Genomic DNA, 15,892 nt, shown 5'->3' with positions numbered 1-15,892 from the left:
TTAGGTGAGGTTTCTCTGGCCAAGAACAGCCTGCCTGTAGAACAGCAGCACAGAGATTAAGGACAAGAGTGAAGGGAGAAGAAAGCCTGTATGTAAGGAATCTCTGAGGCTTTCCCAGTCCGGTGGCAGAAATTATTGAGATTTTTTTTTAAGAGGCATCCCTAAAGAGTAGTCTCTGAGGGTCAGGACTGGGAGGAGCCCATGAGGGCAGAGAATAGAGAAAGAGAAGAGCGTCCTCTGACTCTTTCAACTATCTTTTATACTAAACGTGGAAAACGAGAAGGCCGAGCATCACCAGGAATCTCGCTTTCAAAAGAGAGTGGAGCAACCTGGCTAGGCACCTAGACTTTCGAGGAAGTTCGTGTGAACAGGCTGCCCGGAGTAGAGACCTCCCAATTAGCAACCTTGAGAGGAGAGAGTGAGGGTGAGGGTGAGGGACGAATAGGGGCCTGCCGGAGATGGGAAAGAGCAGAAACTGCTTACTTTCTGGTTCGGCGGGGGTGGGGGGGTGGGGGGGGATGAGACAGGGTCGGATAGCCATCCAATCAACCAATGTTCACACAGCCAAACAGAATCAGGGAGTTAGGCCGGGATGAGCTGCCGCTGCCCACTGCTTCCCTGGTAGTAAGTTTGGCTGGTGAAGGGGATCGTCCAGGCATCCGATATCCTGTCCCAGGTTTCAGCACCAAATGTTAGAATCCATAGGAGTCCAAAAAGACCAGAGTAACAGGCTTTATTGAAAGGAAGAAAGGAACCCTGCCGGGCTGACTCACAAGGGAGAGTCATGTCAGGCACAGCCTGGGACTGGGTTTTAAGTGTTTTGGGAGGGGGGTAGGAAGGGTCATGGGGCATTTAGCCCATTGGCTGCTGGACTAAGGAGGGTCTTTTATGGAAGTTTGCCAGGACTTTTCGGCTTGTGACGTCAGACATTCCTTTGAGGTTGGCCATCTGCCGCAAGCCCTGAAACAGACTTACTGGCAGGGTTACGGAAATGAAATATTAGAATAACTAGTCAGAAAGACAAATCCTCACTTAATCAGAAATGTGTGTGTGTGTGTGTGTATGCACGCACGCACGCACACACACACACTCCCTGCTTGTGCAGCATTGGACCTAACAGCGTTGTTCTGAGGCACACTCAGACCTGAGAACAACTGACCCAGGATGGCCTCTGTGCTAAGCATGGGACTTCATAATTTCTCCCCTCCCAGGATCCTAGAACAAATCTGGTTTGGGAAGTTCTAGTTCTTTTCTGTGAAGCCTCGGTATTCACTTAGAGCTCCATCTAAAACTCGAGGAAACATGCATACTCCTTGACCACTCCCCAGCGCTGTCTGAGGAGGAATGAGGCTACTCCAGTTCAGGAAAAGAAGAAGTCGGAGAAACAAGATCTACTTCAGAAGCTGTTTGAGAAAGGCTTCACGGAGTATTGAGGAGCCCAAGGGCGCCGCCTCCTGGTGGCCACGTGCAGGGCAGGCTCTAAAGGGGACAGAGCTTCCTGATAACGGGAGTTTTCACAGCCCCAGTCATACCCTGCCACTTGTGAAGCACTCAATCAGTGGGCAGGTGTTCCATCTGTCACTGGCAGCACCTGGACTGGCCAATATTGACAAAGGCTTCAGACTAACAGTTGTGTGTGGATGACGTATAAGTCGGGACCATTCCCAGTCATCTCCATGCAACTTTAGAGTGCGGTATGTGGCTTCGTTTCAGTTCTGATTTTTTCCAGACTTTGTTTAAGTTGGGCTGACAGTGAAATGAACCTTGTGTGGTGAACTGCAATGTCGGTTTTCAGTAGTGTCCTGAACGCCTCTGATGAGTGGCTGGGAAGGGTGCAGGGCACCTGGGAAATACAAAGTAATTCTGTGAAGAGGTCTGGGGGTGTCTTTGGATGCTGGCCGTGGGAGGCTGAGTGCTGTCCTGCAGAAGATTTCTGGGGAGACACCTGCGTGGAAGGGAGAGGAGGCAGACAGGAATGTGGGCAACCTCCAGCAGGTTCACTGCTGGCCCACATCCTTTATACACTTTGTCACAGCCACCCAGACACCTACACTATTGTTTAGTCAACACTTTCCTTTAAAGCAATTCATTCCTTTTTACTGACGTTAATTTAAAAAAATAAAATAACAGATGTAAATGGAAACTCACTAGCACTTTCCCAAACCTGAAGGTGATCATAGACACAAACGTAAATGCACACGAAGCACTGTTGTAACAGTCTACCTGGTCCTGGCCAGAGCTCTGAGCCTGGTGCCTCCCGTGCTACAGAGAGAGTGGGAAGTGTTTAAGGCTTGGTACCACTGACCAGAAACTCTCTTCTGGAGAAACAGAGGCTTGGAGGCGGATGAAAAAGGGAGTAGGTGTGACTTTCTCACTACTCTGGACCCCGTTTCCTAAACAGGACATGAATGTGCCCTGACCAGCAAGCCCAGGGTTTTGAACCGGCAACCTCAGCGTTTCAGGTTGATGCTCTATGCACTGTGCTGCCACAGGTCAGTGCCTTCATTCTTTAGGCCCATGAGATGAGACAGGTCCTGCTGACCTTCCTCATTTTACAGATGAGGTCCAGAGAAGTTAGCAACTTACTTTGGGCCACAGAGCATTGAGCTAGTGAGTGGTTGGTGAGCAGAGCTGGGTTCGAACTGGCCATGTGGCTCACAGTGGTACCCCGCACACATGCCAACCCCGCAGCTGCACAAGTGGGAAACAGCCCCACAACACACCACTTGCCTCAGCCCCCATTTCCTGCCATTGAATCAGTCAACTCATGGGACTCTTTGGGGGTCACTTGTGATGCCAGACATCTGGGCTGGCAGAGTCCTTAATGTGGGATGGACCAGATTCTGTCTGTCTCTCCTGTTTGAAAAAGCCAATTAAGAGACTAGGCTGAGCAGATATGGTAATTGTGGGCTCTCAGCGTAAGGTTGGGGGTCTTTTGGGGACCTGGGGGCCATTTTGGCTCCTCTGGCACCCACGAGTGCTCACTGTACCTCAGAGGTGGATGCACTTGGAGACCTCATGTGACCCCCTCCATCCAGGTAAGGCTGACTGGGGTGGGCCTGTCCAGAGTCAGAAGAATGCTTGGGCAGACTGGCCTGGGTGTCTAGGATTTGGCTGCAGGCAGTGGGCATGGGGCAGTCCTTCCAGGAAAGCTGTTGGGTGACGGCTAGGGAGCCTCAGGGTTGCTCAGGCCAGCAGGACTCCAGCTCGGAGCTGCTGGTTAGGCAGCTGCAGAGGGCATGTTGGATGGATCCAGAGACTATTGGGTGGAGCTTCAGCTGCAGGTAGAAGCAAGGAGCCTAGGAGCAGGGGCAGGGGGCCCAGGCAAGGAACAGGCAGATCCTGAGAAACCCATCCTTCAAAGTGGGCCGGGTTGATTTTCAGGGGCTGCATCTGACAAGCTCAGCACCTCTTGCTGCAGGATTTCACTTGTCCCCAAAGCCGCCATCTATGGAACCCCTGATGCTAGGTATTCTCAGGGAAGTGGCATTTCCTTGTCATCCTATCTTTTTTTTTTAAGGCGAGAGGAGGGAAGATAATGAGGCAGACTTCATTCAGCATGTGCCCTGACCGGGATCCACCAGCAGCTCCATTTGGGGCTGATGTTTGAGTACTGAGCTATTTTTAGCACCTGAGGCCAATGCAGTCCAACTGAGTTATCCCCAGTGCCCAGTCCTTGCAGTGGCTCAGTGTCCACAGTGTCTGGGAGACTAAGGGGTAGACAGTGTCCCTTCTGCTCCTGGCCTGGCCACCCACTCCCCTCTTTGGAGCCAGATAATACCTACACTTTCTTGAGAGTTCTCCAGGGGTGTGTTTGATTCCCAGGTGTTCAAGACACACACATGTGCACACATACACACTTCTCTTCCCTTCCCCGCTAATGGTAGTCTCCTGTGTATCTGCTGTTTTCACATTGTTGCTTTTTTTTGCTGAACAATGTGGCTTAGAGATTCTGGTTCCCCATCATTTCACAGACAGCCCTCTAGTCCTCCTGACACTTTTTCTTTTTAATGTGAAATCCGCACTTTCACCACCTCTCCCTGGAGGTCCAACCAGGGCCTACCCCTCACCGTTCAGCCGGAATGAATGGGTTCCCCTGTGTTATCTCCCAAGGATTTATGAATTTATTATACACTGGGGCTAACTGGTAAGACTGCAAGAAACCAGCTGGCTTTAGAGAAAAAGAATCACACCCATGTTGGCCACAGTGACTTCATAATGACCAGGCTTGTCCTTTATTCCCATCAGTGCTTTCTGCGGGGCAGTGCTCTCCCAGTGACCGCAGCCTCGGAGCAGAGCCAGCCCAGATGGGGACGGGCCCCAAGGCCCAGAGCTTGAGGGGCAAAGCCTCCCTGATGCTTGCCATGGCCTGACTCCAGGACTGGAGGCCGTGGACGGAGGGCAGCGTCCCAGCATATAACAGTCCTGCCCCAGGTACTGTCCCACAAGGGGCTACTGCATGCCCACACGTGGCCACTGGTGGGGCGGGCTCTGTGGAGGGGGATCCGGAAGGAGTTGGAGGATGGTTCTGGGCGTGGTGGAGGGTTAGCCCACCTGTGTGTTTGCAGAGTGTAAAGCTGGGCGGGGGCTGTACTGCCAATACCATAACGACCAAGCATGGGCTGGGCTGTGGGGACACTGAGGCATGCAGTGCACCGTCCTGGGTCATCTGGAGACAAGGGCAATTATCCAGTTCATCTCAGGGAGAAGGAGGGCTCAGGGCCTTGCAGGCTGCTTCTGGAGACTTTCTGGCGGATGTGGGCCTAGAAGAGCCAGTACTGTTGGGTTGGGAAGAGGGGATGGGTGGGGTGAATGTGGGTGCCTCCCAACTCCCTCCCGTAGTGGCCCATCCTGTGCCTGCCCTTGCCCACCAGCTTCCAAGCACACCAGGCTTCTTCCTCTTCCAGAAACACCATCAAACCAGCCCCATTGGGACCTCTCTCTTGCTTTTCCCTGCCTCATCCCCCAGGGCTTGGCCTGGCTGGTTTCTCATCATTCAGAACTCACCCCAAATCCACCTCTTCAGAGAGGCAGCACCACACCCCTGCCCCTTGTTATGGCTCAGTCTTCCCTGGTCCCTAAATGACAAACTGTGGGGCTCAGGACCTGGCTCTCTGGTTCACTGTGTATCCACAGAGCCCAGACCTGGGTCCCTGTGTGGGCTTCCATTGAGGACTTTGAGAATGAATGACTTACTTCTGCTTTGGCCAGAGGTTGTGACACCATAGGGCAGGAACAAAGACAGCTGTCCCCAGCAAGCTGAGCCCTCCAGGTTGGCTCCCCTACTGTCCCAGCAACCCCACGCCTGCAACCACCCCCTATGACAGCTCCTGAGTTTTTCCCTGGTTGTCCCTGCAGAGCCTAGAGCCCTTGCAGGGTGGGGCTTGGAGGGCTCTGGTCTCTGTGCTATCTGTTTTGGAAAGACCTGCTCTAAGCCTGAACAGAGAGGCTGGAAGGGGCTGCTTGGGGTCAGAGGACTGACCTCTGTGGTGGGGTAGGGCCCAGGTCTACGGGGGTTTAATTGTCTCACCCTCCCTCTATCACCTGGGCCTCTGACCTTGAGTGACTGGGCGTTATTTGACCTTGTCCAGAAGAACTGCAGCCACCAGCAGCCCCATTATCAAGAGAGGATGACCGCCAGGCAGGAGGGCAGACCCTAAAGGGAAGTTGGGAGACCCAGTGAATGAGGGAAGCTGGGGCATGCCACTCACCCCAACTCCACCACTGTGGACGAGGGTTACAGGACCGCCTCCACAAGGGCCCTGCATTCACCTCTCAGCACCTCGCTTCACCTGAAAAGGCCTGTCCCTGGGCAGACCACCAACCCTCTGGCCCTCGGTCTCCCCATCTTAAACATGCCCCACCTGTCCTTCCTCTTGCCCAGGCGAAGTGCCCAGAGTACGCCGCCCAGTGTCAGGTGTCCTGAGAATGTCAGAGATGGTCCCAGAAGCCAGGAGAGGGAAGGAGAAGGAGGCCCGACGTAGCGGGGGTGGGTGGGTTCTGTTCACAGTGGTGCAGGCATGCTCGCCTGCAGCCCCTCCTGGCAGTGGAATGGGTGCAGGCGGAGGGCGGCGTCTCACCTGAGTAGGTTGTGGCCGATGGGGTGCTGAGGCCCCCGCTGTCGGCCTCGCACGTGAGCATGGGCAGCAGGGTGCTGAGGTGACCGTCGTTGGCCTCGGGCACGATGCCTAGCAGTTTGCACAGTAGCTCATACACATGGACGCTCTCGAAGGGCTCCACCTCCAGACCCTTCCTGAAGTCGGGGCCCACAGCTCGGAAGATAGTCTTCATGTCCATGACCTCGTTGTCAAAGCCATGCTCCCCATTGTTGAACTGCACACTCAGTCTCTGTAGGGGGAGGGTCCTGAGTGCTCACTGAGACTCCCAGCCCACCTACCCTCCCTGTCAGCACCCCACTCCCACAGCAGCCCCTGCAGTATGGGCAGAGGACCCCTGAAGAAGTTTAAACATGGAGCAGGAGGGATTCTGAGCCTCAGTTCCTCTGAATTCTGAGCCTTAAAAGATCAGTGGCCCAAAGAGCCTCTGCAAAGACATAAATGTGAACACCGGTAAACAGGATGAAGCTGCCACCCCCAGGCCATGCCCAGGGCTCCTCCATGACTGCCTGCCTCATTGGTACTTTCTTCCTGGGTTCCCTCTCCCTCTGCGTGTCTTGCTGCCCCTTCAGTACCCTCTTGGCCCTCTGGTGATGGGGAATAGGGCTCCTCACTCTGCCTTGTCCCTGTCACTGTTATGGCTGATCTTCCCACACTTTATCCTACATGCATTCATGTGCACATAAGCACACACATGTATACATGCACATAAAAACATGTACACAGACACATGTGCACATAAGCACACACATACAAACATATGCACAGTGTACACATGTGCACACACAAAAGACAGACATACACACACATATGCACATGTAAATGTGAACACAAATACATTCTCATTGAATAGTAATGACTGTATCCCTTTGGTGTCCCTTTAACTGGGGACTAGCTAGAAATAGGGGTATTTTTTATAGAGATGGACAGAGACCCAGCCGTCCAGAGAAGGAGCCCTCCCCTCCAGCAGTGCATTTCGTGGGCAACTTACACCATGGATTACATAGCCAGGCTCACTGTACATGAGCAGGGGGGTGACCCTGGGGTTGTTAGCGTAGTGGAAGGACTTGGGGAAGGACTCCTTCTTGTAGACATGGAGTTTGGGGTGAGCATCCTTGAGGACCTCATACACCTTCTCCAGCTTCCCCTCCTTGGGGAGCAGCATCCCATTCGGTCCGTAGTCTAGGAGCTCAAACTCAATGTCCTTGAAGGAGAAGTTGGAGAACTTGTGGAACTCCACCAGGTCGCTGGCGTTTTTGTGGACGGTGGTCATGCCGTGGTCGGACGTGATGATCAGGTTGAGGCTGCTCTTGAGGCCACTGTGCCTGATACTGTCCCGGAGGTAGCCCACTGTCCTGTCCACCTGCATCACCATGTCTTTCCTTTCCTGTGACTCAGGGCCGAACTTGTGGCCCGTGGAGTCCGGTTCCCCGAAGTAGAGTGTGACCAGGTCCAGGCCCTCCTCTGTGAGCCACCGCATCACAGTGTCGATGTTGGCTCTCCACTCCTCCTCGTCTTTGTAGTTGTGCAAAGGGCCTTCCTTCCGGCTTAGTGTCACGGTGGCGCCTTGGTAGGTGACATTCCCGCCAGGGTAGAAGAAGGAGCCTGTCTTTAAGCCCTGCCAGGGAAGTCAGTGTTGATGCACAACTCTTGACTTGCCCCCTCTTATCCCACGCCAGACGCCCCGGCGCCTCCTCCTGGCTCATGTCTGCTTACTCACCCCCTGCTCCTAACCGCCACCACAAGCCTTTTTATTTTCTGAAAAGCCTTCCATAGCTCTTATCTTGGGCTGATAACAATTTTATAGTGGAGAGAGCAGATATGCAGTGGACTCAGAACTAATAAGATAATGGATAGACAAGTGTCCCCAGATATGCAGTGTCCTCACTGCCATGGGGCCCCAGGACACTGCCCTGAGGCGGAGATGTGTGGAGAGCTCCCACCTTTTCAGACCTGTAATCTGATCTCTCCCTGCTGTAGTCATGTCCAGTCATGTGTCATTAGCTCCTCCACCATGTCCCACCATCTGTCCCTTCCAGACTTCACCCTGATTGTCCGTTTGTCCTTCCCCCAACCCCCTGCTGCTTCACTGACTGACCCACCTGTCTCCCTAGCCATCTGTTCCCACGTGCCTGGCTGCCCATCCTGTCCCTAAGCTCTCAGCCTCTGCATTCTGCGACTGAGCCTGGTAGGAGGGCAGCTCCCTCCAGAGCTGTGGGACTCAGACTTGAGTAGTGCCCTCAACTTCACTTGGTTGATTAGAAGCCATACCTCTGGGGCCAAAAAGCTTCCAGAACATGGCAGGATAGGGGATTTCTGCATTGACACTACAACCTCTTCCTTACTTTATCTTGGGCCCTAGAATTTAGCTGCCCAGTCCTGAGACAGGTGCGGAGAAGCAAGGCCAAAACCATTTTTTACATGCCTTTTTGTCAAACGGGGTTCTTTCCCCATGTAACCCCCCCCCCCCAAGTGCCAAAGGGTCCAAAGGTGTAGTTTCTCTCCGATTGGGAGGGTGCAGCCATCCCTCTAGGTCACAGGGTTTCAGGTAGGACTTGGCAGGGCTGTGCAGCTCTCTGGCAGTGCCTGATGATTGCCCAGCACCCACCCGCTCCTCGGGACCACACTTCACACCCCGCTGTGCCGGGAGACCCGGGACTCCCAGGGCTGGAAATGGGCCTGCTATGGGGTTTATGTGGTCATGGCTTTTCCCCCTCACTTCCCTCTTTGAGATGGTAGGGGGCAGCTTTACCTGACGCTGGGCCGTAATCCAGATGGGCACGCTACCATTGTCCCACCACCTCTGGATGCCCAGCGTGGCATGGTAGGGCAGCTTCACCTTGTTGCTGGTGTTGTAGTACATGTTGTGGACCACACCGTGGTTTTCAATGTACTTGCCTGTGGGGGAGGAGGCAGCAGAGGGGACACGGGGCAGGCTTTGTCACACACAGCCACAGGTACGTGCTCTCTGACCCAGGGCACCATGCAGGTACACATGTGCGAGGGATCACCTGCAGCCTCACTGGTTTTAGCAAAAGCTGGGGTGCAACCTGGGTGGCTCTCAGGAGGGAACTAATGAAATTAATTATGTTCCAGCCAGAAAATAGAATACTAGGCAGGCATTTAAAAACACTGAGTGGGGGTCCATGACATTATCTTTTAAAATTTATTGTTATTAATTTTGGCATGGGCAACGCACACACATGAGAAAGTACAAGAGGAGGGACCATGATAAGCATGTCCCCTGCCTCTCCCTCCCCACCTGTGACATAGTAAATAAAAAGGTGACGTGCAGAAGGGACAGCTGGGTGCTAATACCTGTGTATATCAGGGACTTTCAGAGGCTGTGGTCACAGAAATGCTGATGTGAGGATGAACCCACTGCATGGAACAGTGTCCCCCACAGTCATGTCATCCAGCATCTCAGAGCATGACCTTGTTTGGAAATAGGGTCATCGTAGATGTAATCAGTTAGGTTAAGATGAGGGCATTCTGGATTGCAGGACCTTAAGTCCAGTGGCAGGTGTTCTTATAAGAAGAGGAGAAACACAGGGAGGTCATGTGGCAGGGACTGTAGTGGTGCGGCCAAAGCCAAGGAATGCCTGGGCATGAGAAGCTGGGAGGGGCAGAGTAATCCTCCATGAGAGCCTTGTGAACACCTGGGTTTTTGTTTAGGGGCAGCTGGGCTGGGGTGGGGCAAGCAGCACAGACAGTAGGAACCTCAGACTCGTCTTTTGGGCTTTTCTGAATTCTGGCCACACTCATCTCCTCCAGAAGGCCTCCTGGGTTGTCATGCTGGCTTTGATATCCATTTACAAAGAGACCCCTGCCTGTGTTTATTTGCCCTCTATCAGTTGCCACCAATGGTGAGGGCTGCTGATGGTCCCCTGGGCCATGCTGTGTGTCCCCAGTGAGAACATCCCCTCCTGTCTTACCTTTGTCCCACATGGTGCTCCGTGGGACAGGGCTAGTTTCTCGGGTTTCTCAGTCTCCTCTACCCACCCCCAGCCCCATCTGAGGTCAACACTCACCAGTGACCAGGGTGAAGTGGCAGGGGCTGGTCATGGTGACAAAGGCAGGGGTCATGTAGCGAGCTTTCACGCCTTCAACCGCCATGGCATCCAGGTTAGGGGTGTCCACATCCTTATCATAGTCCCAGCGGAAGCCGTCGAAGGACACCAGGAGCAGCTTGTTCCTGGAGCCCTGCTGATGCACGGGCACCCCTGCTGCTGGGGCCAGGAGGGCAGCCAGAGACAGGGTGAGGAGGACAGCTAAGCGTCTCATGATGGGTCTTCCAGAAACACTAGTGCCCGGGTTGGTTCCTGTTGAGGAGCAGAGCAAAGTCCCAGGGTCACCGAGGCGGGTTCTATCCTGTGCATCTTTGAAAACGAGACTGTGCACATACCTGTGTCTCAGAGAGGTCCTTGCTCACCGGTGTCCTTGCCACCCCTGGGCCGGCCCTCACCCGGCACCTGCCTTTATTGCCAACACTCCTCCCCATCCTGCACGTGTGTCCTCATGGGGAGGGTGGGGACCGGTCACATGGGATGTTCTGTTTAGAGAGCAGAATGAGGCTCACTCCCTCAGGATGGCTTTGTCCCCACCCCAGCTCTCTTGGCAACTCAGTCCCTGTGCCCTGCTCACTCTGACCCCAGAGCCCGTAATTAGGGAGGCCTCTGGGGTATGTGAGCTTCAGACATGCCTGGGCCGGGGCTCTGGGGTGGTTCTCCCAGGGTCTGGGAGCTGAGGGCCAGGAGCTCAGCCCCAGGCTGCCCTTGTCCTTGGGCAGCCCGGCCTGGGGAGTACTTCTTCCCCTCCCTGCTGGGGTTAGGAGCCTCCTGGGATGGGAGTGGGCAGAGCTATCCCAGTGGGCTAGGTCAGCACTGCTGTACCTTCTTTCTTGGGTCCTATAGATCCTCAGAGAGGCACATGGGCGTAGGCAGTCTCGTTTGATGGACTTCGTCAACAAGGTGGTCCGAGAGGGAGTTCCCTTGTCACCTGTGCTCACGGGGGTTGGGGGAGAGTGTGTGAGAGGGACCCTTGGTTCAGCCCACTGTTCTCTCTGTTACTGTCTCTGTCTCTCTCTCACTATCTCTATTTCCCTGTCTCTGTGTGTGTGTGTCTCTCTCTGTCTCTCTGTGTGTTCTGTCTCTGTCTCTCTACTTATCAACCTTTTAAATTAAATTTATTGGGGTGACATTGGTTAATAACTCTCCCTCCCTACCTTATAAAGCCCCTTCATGGACCAGGCACTGCTTTTAGTTCTGGAGACATGGCAGTGACAGAGATGGATGGCATTCCTGACATCTCTCATGCTGGTGGGGGACACACACAATAGAGTGAGTGAACAGGTAAGACAGTAAAATAGTGAGAGTCACCAAAAGGAAATACAGTAAAGTGGGGAGACAAGAGTGGTGGTGGGGTATTGGGGGCAGCACCTGATAAGTGGTAGGCGGGGCCTCCTGAGAAGGGGACAGGCCAAGGGAGTGATAGTGGGGTTGAGGCTGGGGTACTGGGGTTTGGGCGGGTTGGAGCCTGATGGCCATGGTGTGCAGTTCCGCAGAGTTAGTCCTGGTAGCGTTTCAGCAAGGCAGTGGCACCAACTGATCTAACATTTAAAAGACGAGCTGTCCCGCCCTGGCCGGTTGGCTCAGCGGTAGAGCGTCGGCCTAGCGTGCGGAGGACCCAGGTTCGATTCCCGGCCAGGGCACACAGGAGAAGCGCCCATTTGCTTCTCCACCCCTCCGCCACGCTTTCCTCTCTGTCTCTCTCTTCCCCTCCCGCAGCCAAGGCTCCATTGGAGCAAAGATGGCCCGGGCGCTGGGGATGGCTCTGTGGCCTCTGCCTCAGGCGCTAGAGTGGCTCTGGTCGCAATATGGCGACGCCCAGGATGGGCAGAGCATCGCCCCCTGGTGGGCGTGCCGGGTGGATCCCGGTCGGGCGCATGCGGGAGTCTGTTTGACTGTCTCTCCCCGTTTCCAGCTTCAGAAAAATGAAAAAATAAAAAAATAAAAAAATAAAAGACGAGCTGTCCCATTTTCAGGTTCAGGGTGGTCGGCTGGAGGAAGGAATGGATATTGGGTGCTCCGCAGTGAGGTAAGTGGTGCTGTCCCAGCAGGCGGTGGTGGCGGCACAGACCAGGGTAGTGGCTGTGGGAGGGACAGATGAGGAGGGAGTTTGGCGACCTCCTCCAGATTGCTCGTGGGGGAGACAGAAAGGGAGCAATCCAGGGGAACATCCAGTTCCCACCTGAGCAGCTGGGGTGATGGCGTCACCTACGGTCGGGAGGTGAGAGGGCAGGTCATGGGAGCAGCAGGGACGAAGCGAGGTGGAGGAGGGGAGGGCTCAGACTTGAGGCCGGGAGGAGGGACACGGAAGAGCCTGGATTTAATGCTAATAAAATCTAATGATATAACATTTAATCTAATGTAAAATCTAGTATCTTCACAACAAGATGGCTGCCAAAAATAAAGACTGCATTTCCCCGCATTCCTTGCAACAGGGCTTGGTCATGTGACTATTCCAGGCCAATAGAAAGGAAGAAAAACATGTGGCTCCGCCCCTCCCCCTGGCCCCCCAGTCCAGCTTTGCAGACTGGCTTTACTGGGTGATCTGTGCTCCCCTCTGGCTCTTTGAACTCAAACTGCGGGGACCTGCGATGGGGAGGGATTCCCCGGAGAGGGCCCAACGCTGCCGCAGCCCACGGGGCGATTCAGCGCAGCGTACGGGGTTCTGTGACTCGCTCAGCAGGACTCAGTCCGAGGCGATACAAGAATGACGGCTCGGGGCGCGAAGTGCGGGGCTGGGGCGCAGACCCGGGCTAGGTGTCGGGCGCGCGTGGGGGCCCCACCCTGCACGTTTCCTGCGGGCTACCCGGGAGTGAGTGTCCCTGCTGCTCCCTGCGCCGGCCTGCCGCTCCCCGGGCGTCGCGACCATGCCTGCGATGGGGGCTTCTTGACCCGCGGACAGAGCGAAGAGCGGAGGAGCCCTTGACCGTGGTTCACAGCTACGGCTTTCACACACGGCCTCGTGCAAGTGGGAGTTCTTGGAGGCAGGAGCCAGTGACATCGTCTCCCCGGGACGGGTGGGGACACTGGGGCAGAGAACCGGAAGATCGCTCAGCGAGTGGAGGAGCTGGGACTTGAGCCCTGGCTCTGGAACCTCTGTTGGGAACCCTTGCTAGACTCCATGGGTTTGCCAGCCACTTGAGTTCCTCTAGTTGGGCTTTGAAGCTGTTGATTGTTTCTTTAAAATACGGGGCAGGGCCTGACCAGGCGGTGGCGCAGTGGATAGAGCGTCGGACCCGAGGTCGCCAGCTTGTGCCCTGGCTCATCTGGTTTGAGCAAAGCTCACCAGCTTGGACCCAAGGTCGCTGGCTCAAGCAAGAGGTTACTCAGTCTGCTGAAGGTCCGCGGTCAAGGCACAAATGAGAAAGCAATCAATGAACAACTAAGGTGTCGCAAGGAAAAACTAATGATTGATGCTACTCATCTCTCTCCTACCTGTCTGTCTGTCCCTATCTATCCCTCTGTCTGACTCTCTGTCTCTGTAAAAAAAGAAACAAAAAACAAAACGGGGCAGCTGTGGGTGTCCTGGTGTCCCTGGCTTTTCTCTTACACTCGCATTAATTCCCTGGGCCAGGTTACCTGGGGAGGGGCTTTTGGAGAAGGGACATAAAAAGACCACTTGGTTCTTCCATCAGATTACATCAGGGGACAGCTGAGGGGAGAATGGTCTTGTTTCCTCACCCCCACTGTCTTCATTAGGTTTAATTTTTTTAAATTTCTTTTAAGTGGCTTAATCGGTGTGGAGTGATGTCCTGTAGTATCCAGTCAGAAGCTTGGAGAGATCCTATCCCCGATTTCTTATCTCTGGTCCCCCCCTCCCCACCATGTCCAAGGGTTCATCTGCTCTGACTATTGTCCCTTACGGATTTTGCAATGTGTGTTTCTGAAGATGTGCACCTGGGATCTCTGTCCCATACACTTTTATTGTTTGCATTGGTCCCTAGAGCAGCGGTTCTCAACCCGTGGGTCGCGACCCCAGCGGGGGTCGGGTCGAACGACCAAAACACAGGGTTCGCCTAAAGCCATCGGAAAATACACATTTATTATACAATACATTTTAAATAAAGGGCTCACGACCCACAGGTTGAGAACCGCTGCCCTAGTGGGTTTCCCTTGTGTGATGGCCACTCTTCGGTTGAAAGATAACTCGAGGCTTCAGAGTCCATAAGGCCTATCACATTGTTCGCTGTTGTCCCCAGAGCCTGGCACATTGCCACCTCAGAGAATGTGCTCCAGCCATATTTGTTGGGTGAATAAATTCATGTAGAGCAGGGGTAGTCAACCTTTTTATACCTACCACCCACTTTTGTATCTCTGTTAGTAGTAAAATTTTCTAACCGCCCACTGGTTCCACAGTAATGGTGATTTATAAAGTAGGGAAGTAACTTTACTTTATAAAATTTATAAAGCAGAGTTACAGCAAGTTAAAGCATATAATAATAATTACTTACCAAGTACTTTATGTTGGATTTTTGCTAAGTTTGGCAGAATAAATCTTTATAAAACAACTTACTGTAGTTAAATCTATCTTTTTTTTTTTTTTTTTTTTTTTTTATGAAGCTGGAAACGGGGAGAGACAGTGAGACAGACTCCTGCATGTGCCCAGCACGCCTACCAGGGGGCGACGCTCTGCCCACCAGGGGGCGATGCTCTGCCCCTCCGGGGCGTCGCTCCCTTGCGACCAGAGCCACTCCAGCGCCTGGGGCAGAGGCCAAGGAGCCATCCCCAGCGCCCGGGCCATCTTTGCTCCAATGGAGCCTCACTGCGGGAGGGGAAGAGAGAGACAGAGAAGAAGGAGAGAGGGAGCGGTGGAGAAGCAGATGGGTGCTTCTCCTGTGTGCCCTGGCCGGGAATCGAACCCGGGACTTCTGCACGCCAGGCCGACACTCTACCACTGAGCCAACTGGCCAGGGCCTAAATCTATCTTTTTATTTATACTTTGGTTGTTCTGCTACCGCCCACCATGAAAGCTGGAATGCCCACTAGGGTGCTACCACTGATGTAGAGGGATAATTTATGCAACTCTGCATTGTACTTCCTGACCTGGGACACTGAGGACTTAGGTTCAAAACCCTGAGGTTTCCGGCTTGAGCACGGCTCATCTGGCTTGAGCTCAGGATTGCTGGCTTGAGCGTGGGATCATAGACATGACCCATGGTTGCTGGCTTGAGCCCAAGGTCATTGGCTTGAGCAAGGGGTCACTGGCTCAGCTGGAGCCCCCATCGAAGCACATATGAGAAAGCAATGAACAACTAAGGTGCCACAACTATGAGCTGATGCTTCCCATCTCTCCCTTTCTGTCTTTCTGTCCCTGTCTGTCTCTGCCTCTTGCTCACTAAAAAAAAAAAAGAAAAAGAAAAAAATTATTTTTGTAACAATTTTAGGTTTATGGATAAACCACAAAGATAGTAGAGAGATTCCATTTACCCTACAACCTGTTATTTATTGACACCTCACGGTACGCCATACGATGTACAAGCCAATATTGATAAGTGAGTAGTCACTCAGATTTCCTTAGGACTTGTCCTCATGTCCTCGCTTGGTTCCAGGATCCTAGTTACACTGAGTCGTTATATCTCTTGTGTTCTCCTTGGGTGTGACGGTTTCCCACACCTGCCTTGTTTTTGATGAGATGTTCGGAGTGCTGGCCAGGATTATCTGATGTCTGTCTCTTGATTAGTCTGGGGTTCTTGGTAGGGCAACCACAAG

General features: G+C 53.7%; 1 protein-coding gene and 1 long non-coding RNA gene across 3 annotated transcripts; one reads left to right on the top strand and one right to left on the bottom strand.

The window, feature by feature from the left end:
• Positions 1 to 4,212: 4,212 nt before the first annotated feature.
• ENPP7 (ectonucleotide pyrophosphatase/phosphodiesterase 7) lies at positions 4,213 to 10,631 on the bottom strand. Of its 2 annotated transcripts, none has more exons than XM_066381440.1 (7): positions 10,522 to 10,631; positions 10,148 to 10,438; positions 8,869 to 9,014; positions 7,108 to 7,734; positions 6,081 to 6,348; positions 5,558 to 5,656; positions 4,213 to 4,778 (listed from the first exon to the last, which is right to left on the bottom strand). In XM_066381440.1, the coding sequence occupies exons 2-6, from the start codon at positions 10,398 to 10,400 to the stop codon at positions 5,574 to 5,576; spliced, it is 1,377 nt and encodes a 458-aa protein (XP_066237537.1). In that variant the 5' UTR covers positions 10,401 to 10,438; positions 10,522 to 10,631; the 3' UTR covers positions 4,213 to 4,778; positions 5,558 to 5,573. The 2 variants fall into 2 exon arrangements, with proteins under 2 accessions (XP_066237537.1, XP_066237538.1); XM_066381441.1 differs by having other exon boundaries at positions 4,213 to 4,763.
• Positions 10,632 to 11,349: 718 nt separating this feature from the next.
• On the top strand, positions 11,350 to 14,632 carry LOC136404444 (uncharacterized). Its single transcript, XR_010751249.1, has 3 exons — positions 11,350 to 11,467; positions 12,160 to 12,212; positions 12,556 to 14,632. It is a non-coding gene; the product is annotated as an uncharacterized lncRNA (long non-coding RNA).
• Positions 14,633 to 15,892: the final 1,260 nt, after the last annotated feature.

Source organism: Saccopteryx leptura, chromosome 4 (genome assembly GCF_036850995.1).
Source record: "Saccopteryx leptura isolate mSacLep1 chromosome 4, mSacLep1_pri_phased_curated, whole genome shotgun sequence".
Taxonomy (NCBI): domain Eukaryota; kingdom Metazoa; phylum Chordata; class Mammalia; order Chiroptera; family Emballonuridae; genus Saccopteryx; species Saccopteryx leptura.
This window is presented reverse-complemented; position numbering and strand designations above follow the sequence as displayed.

Bases quoted from the DNA above. Each gene is read 5' to 3' on its own strand.
- ENPP7 (XM_066381440.1), bottom strand. From the start codon at position 10,400: ATGAGACGCTTAGCTGTCCTCCTCACCCTGTCTCTGGCTGCCCTCCTG. The intron at 7,735-8,868 runs GTAAAGCTGCCC...CTTCCCTGGCAG, and splicing joins GGATTACGGCCCAGCGTCAG to GGCTTAAAGACAGGCTCCTT. The intron at 5,657-6,080 runs GTGAGACGCCGC...ACTTCCCTTTAG, and splicing joins ATCGGCCACAACCTACTCAG to GGTCTGCCCTCCTGCCTGGC.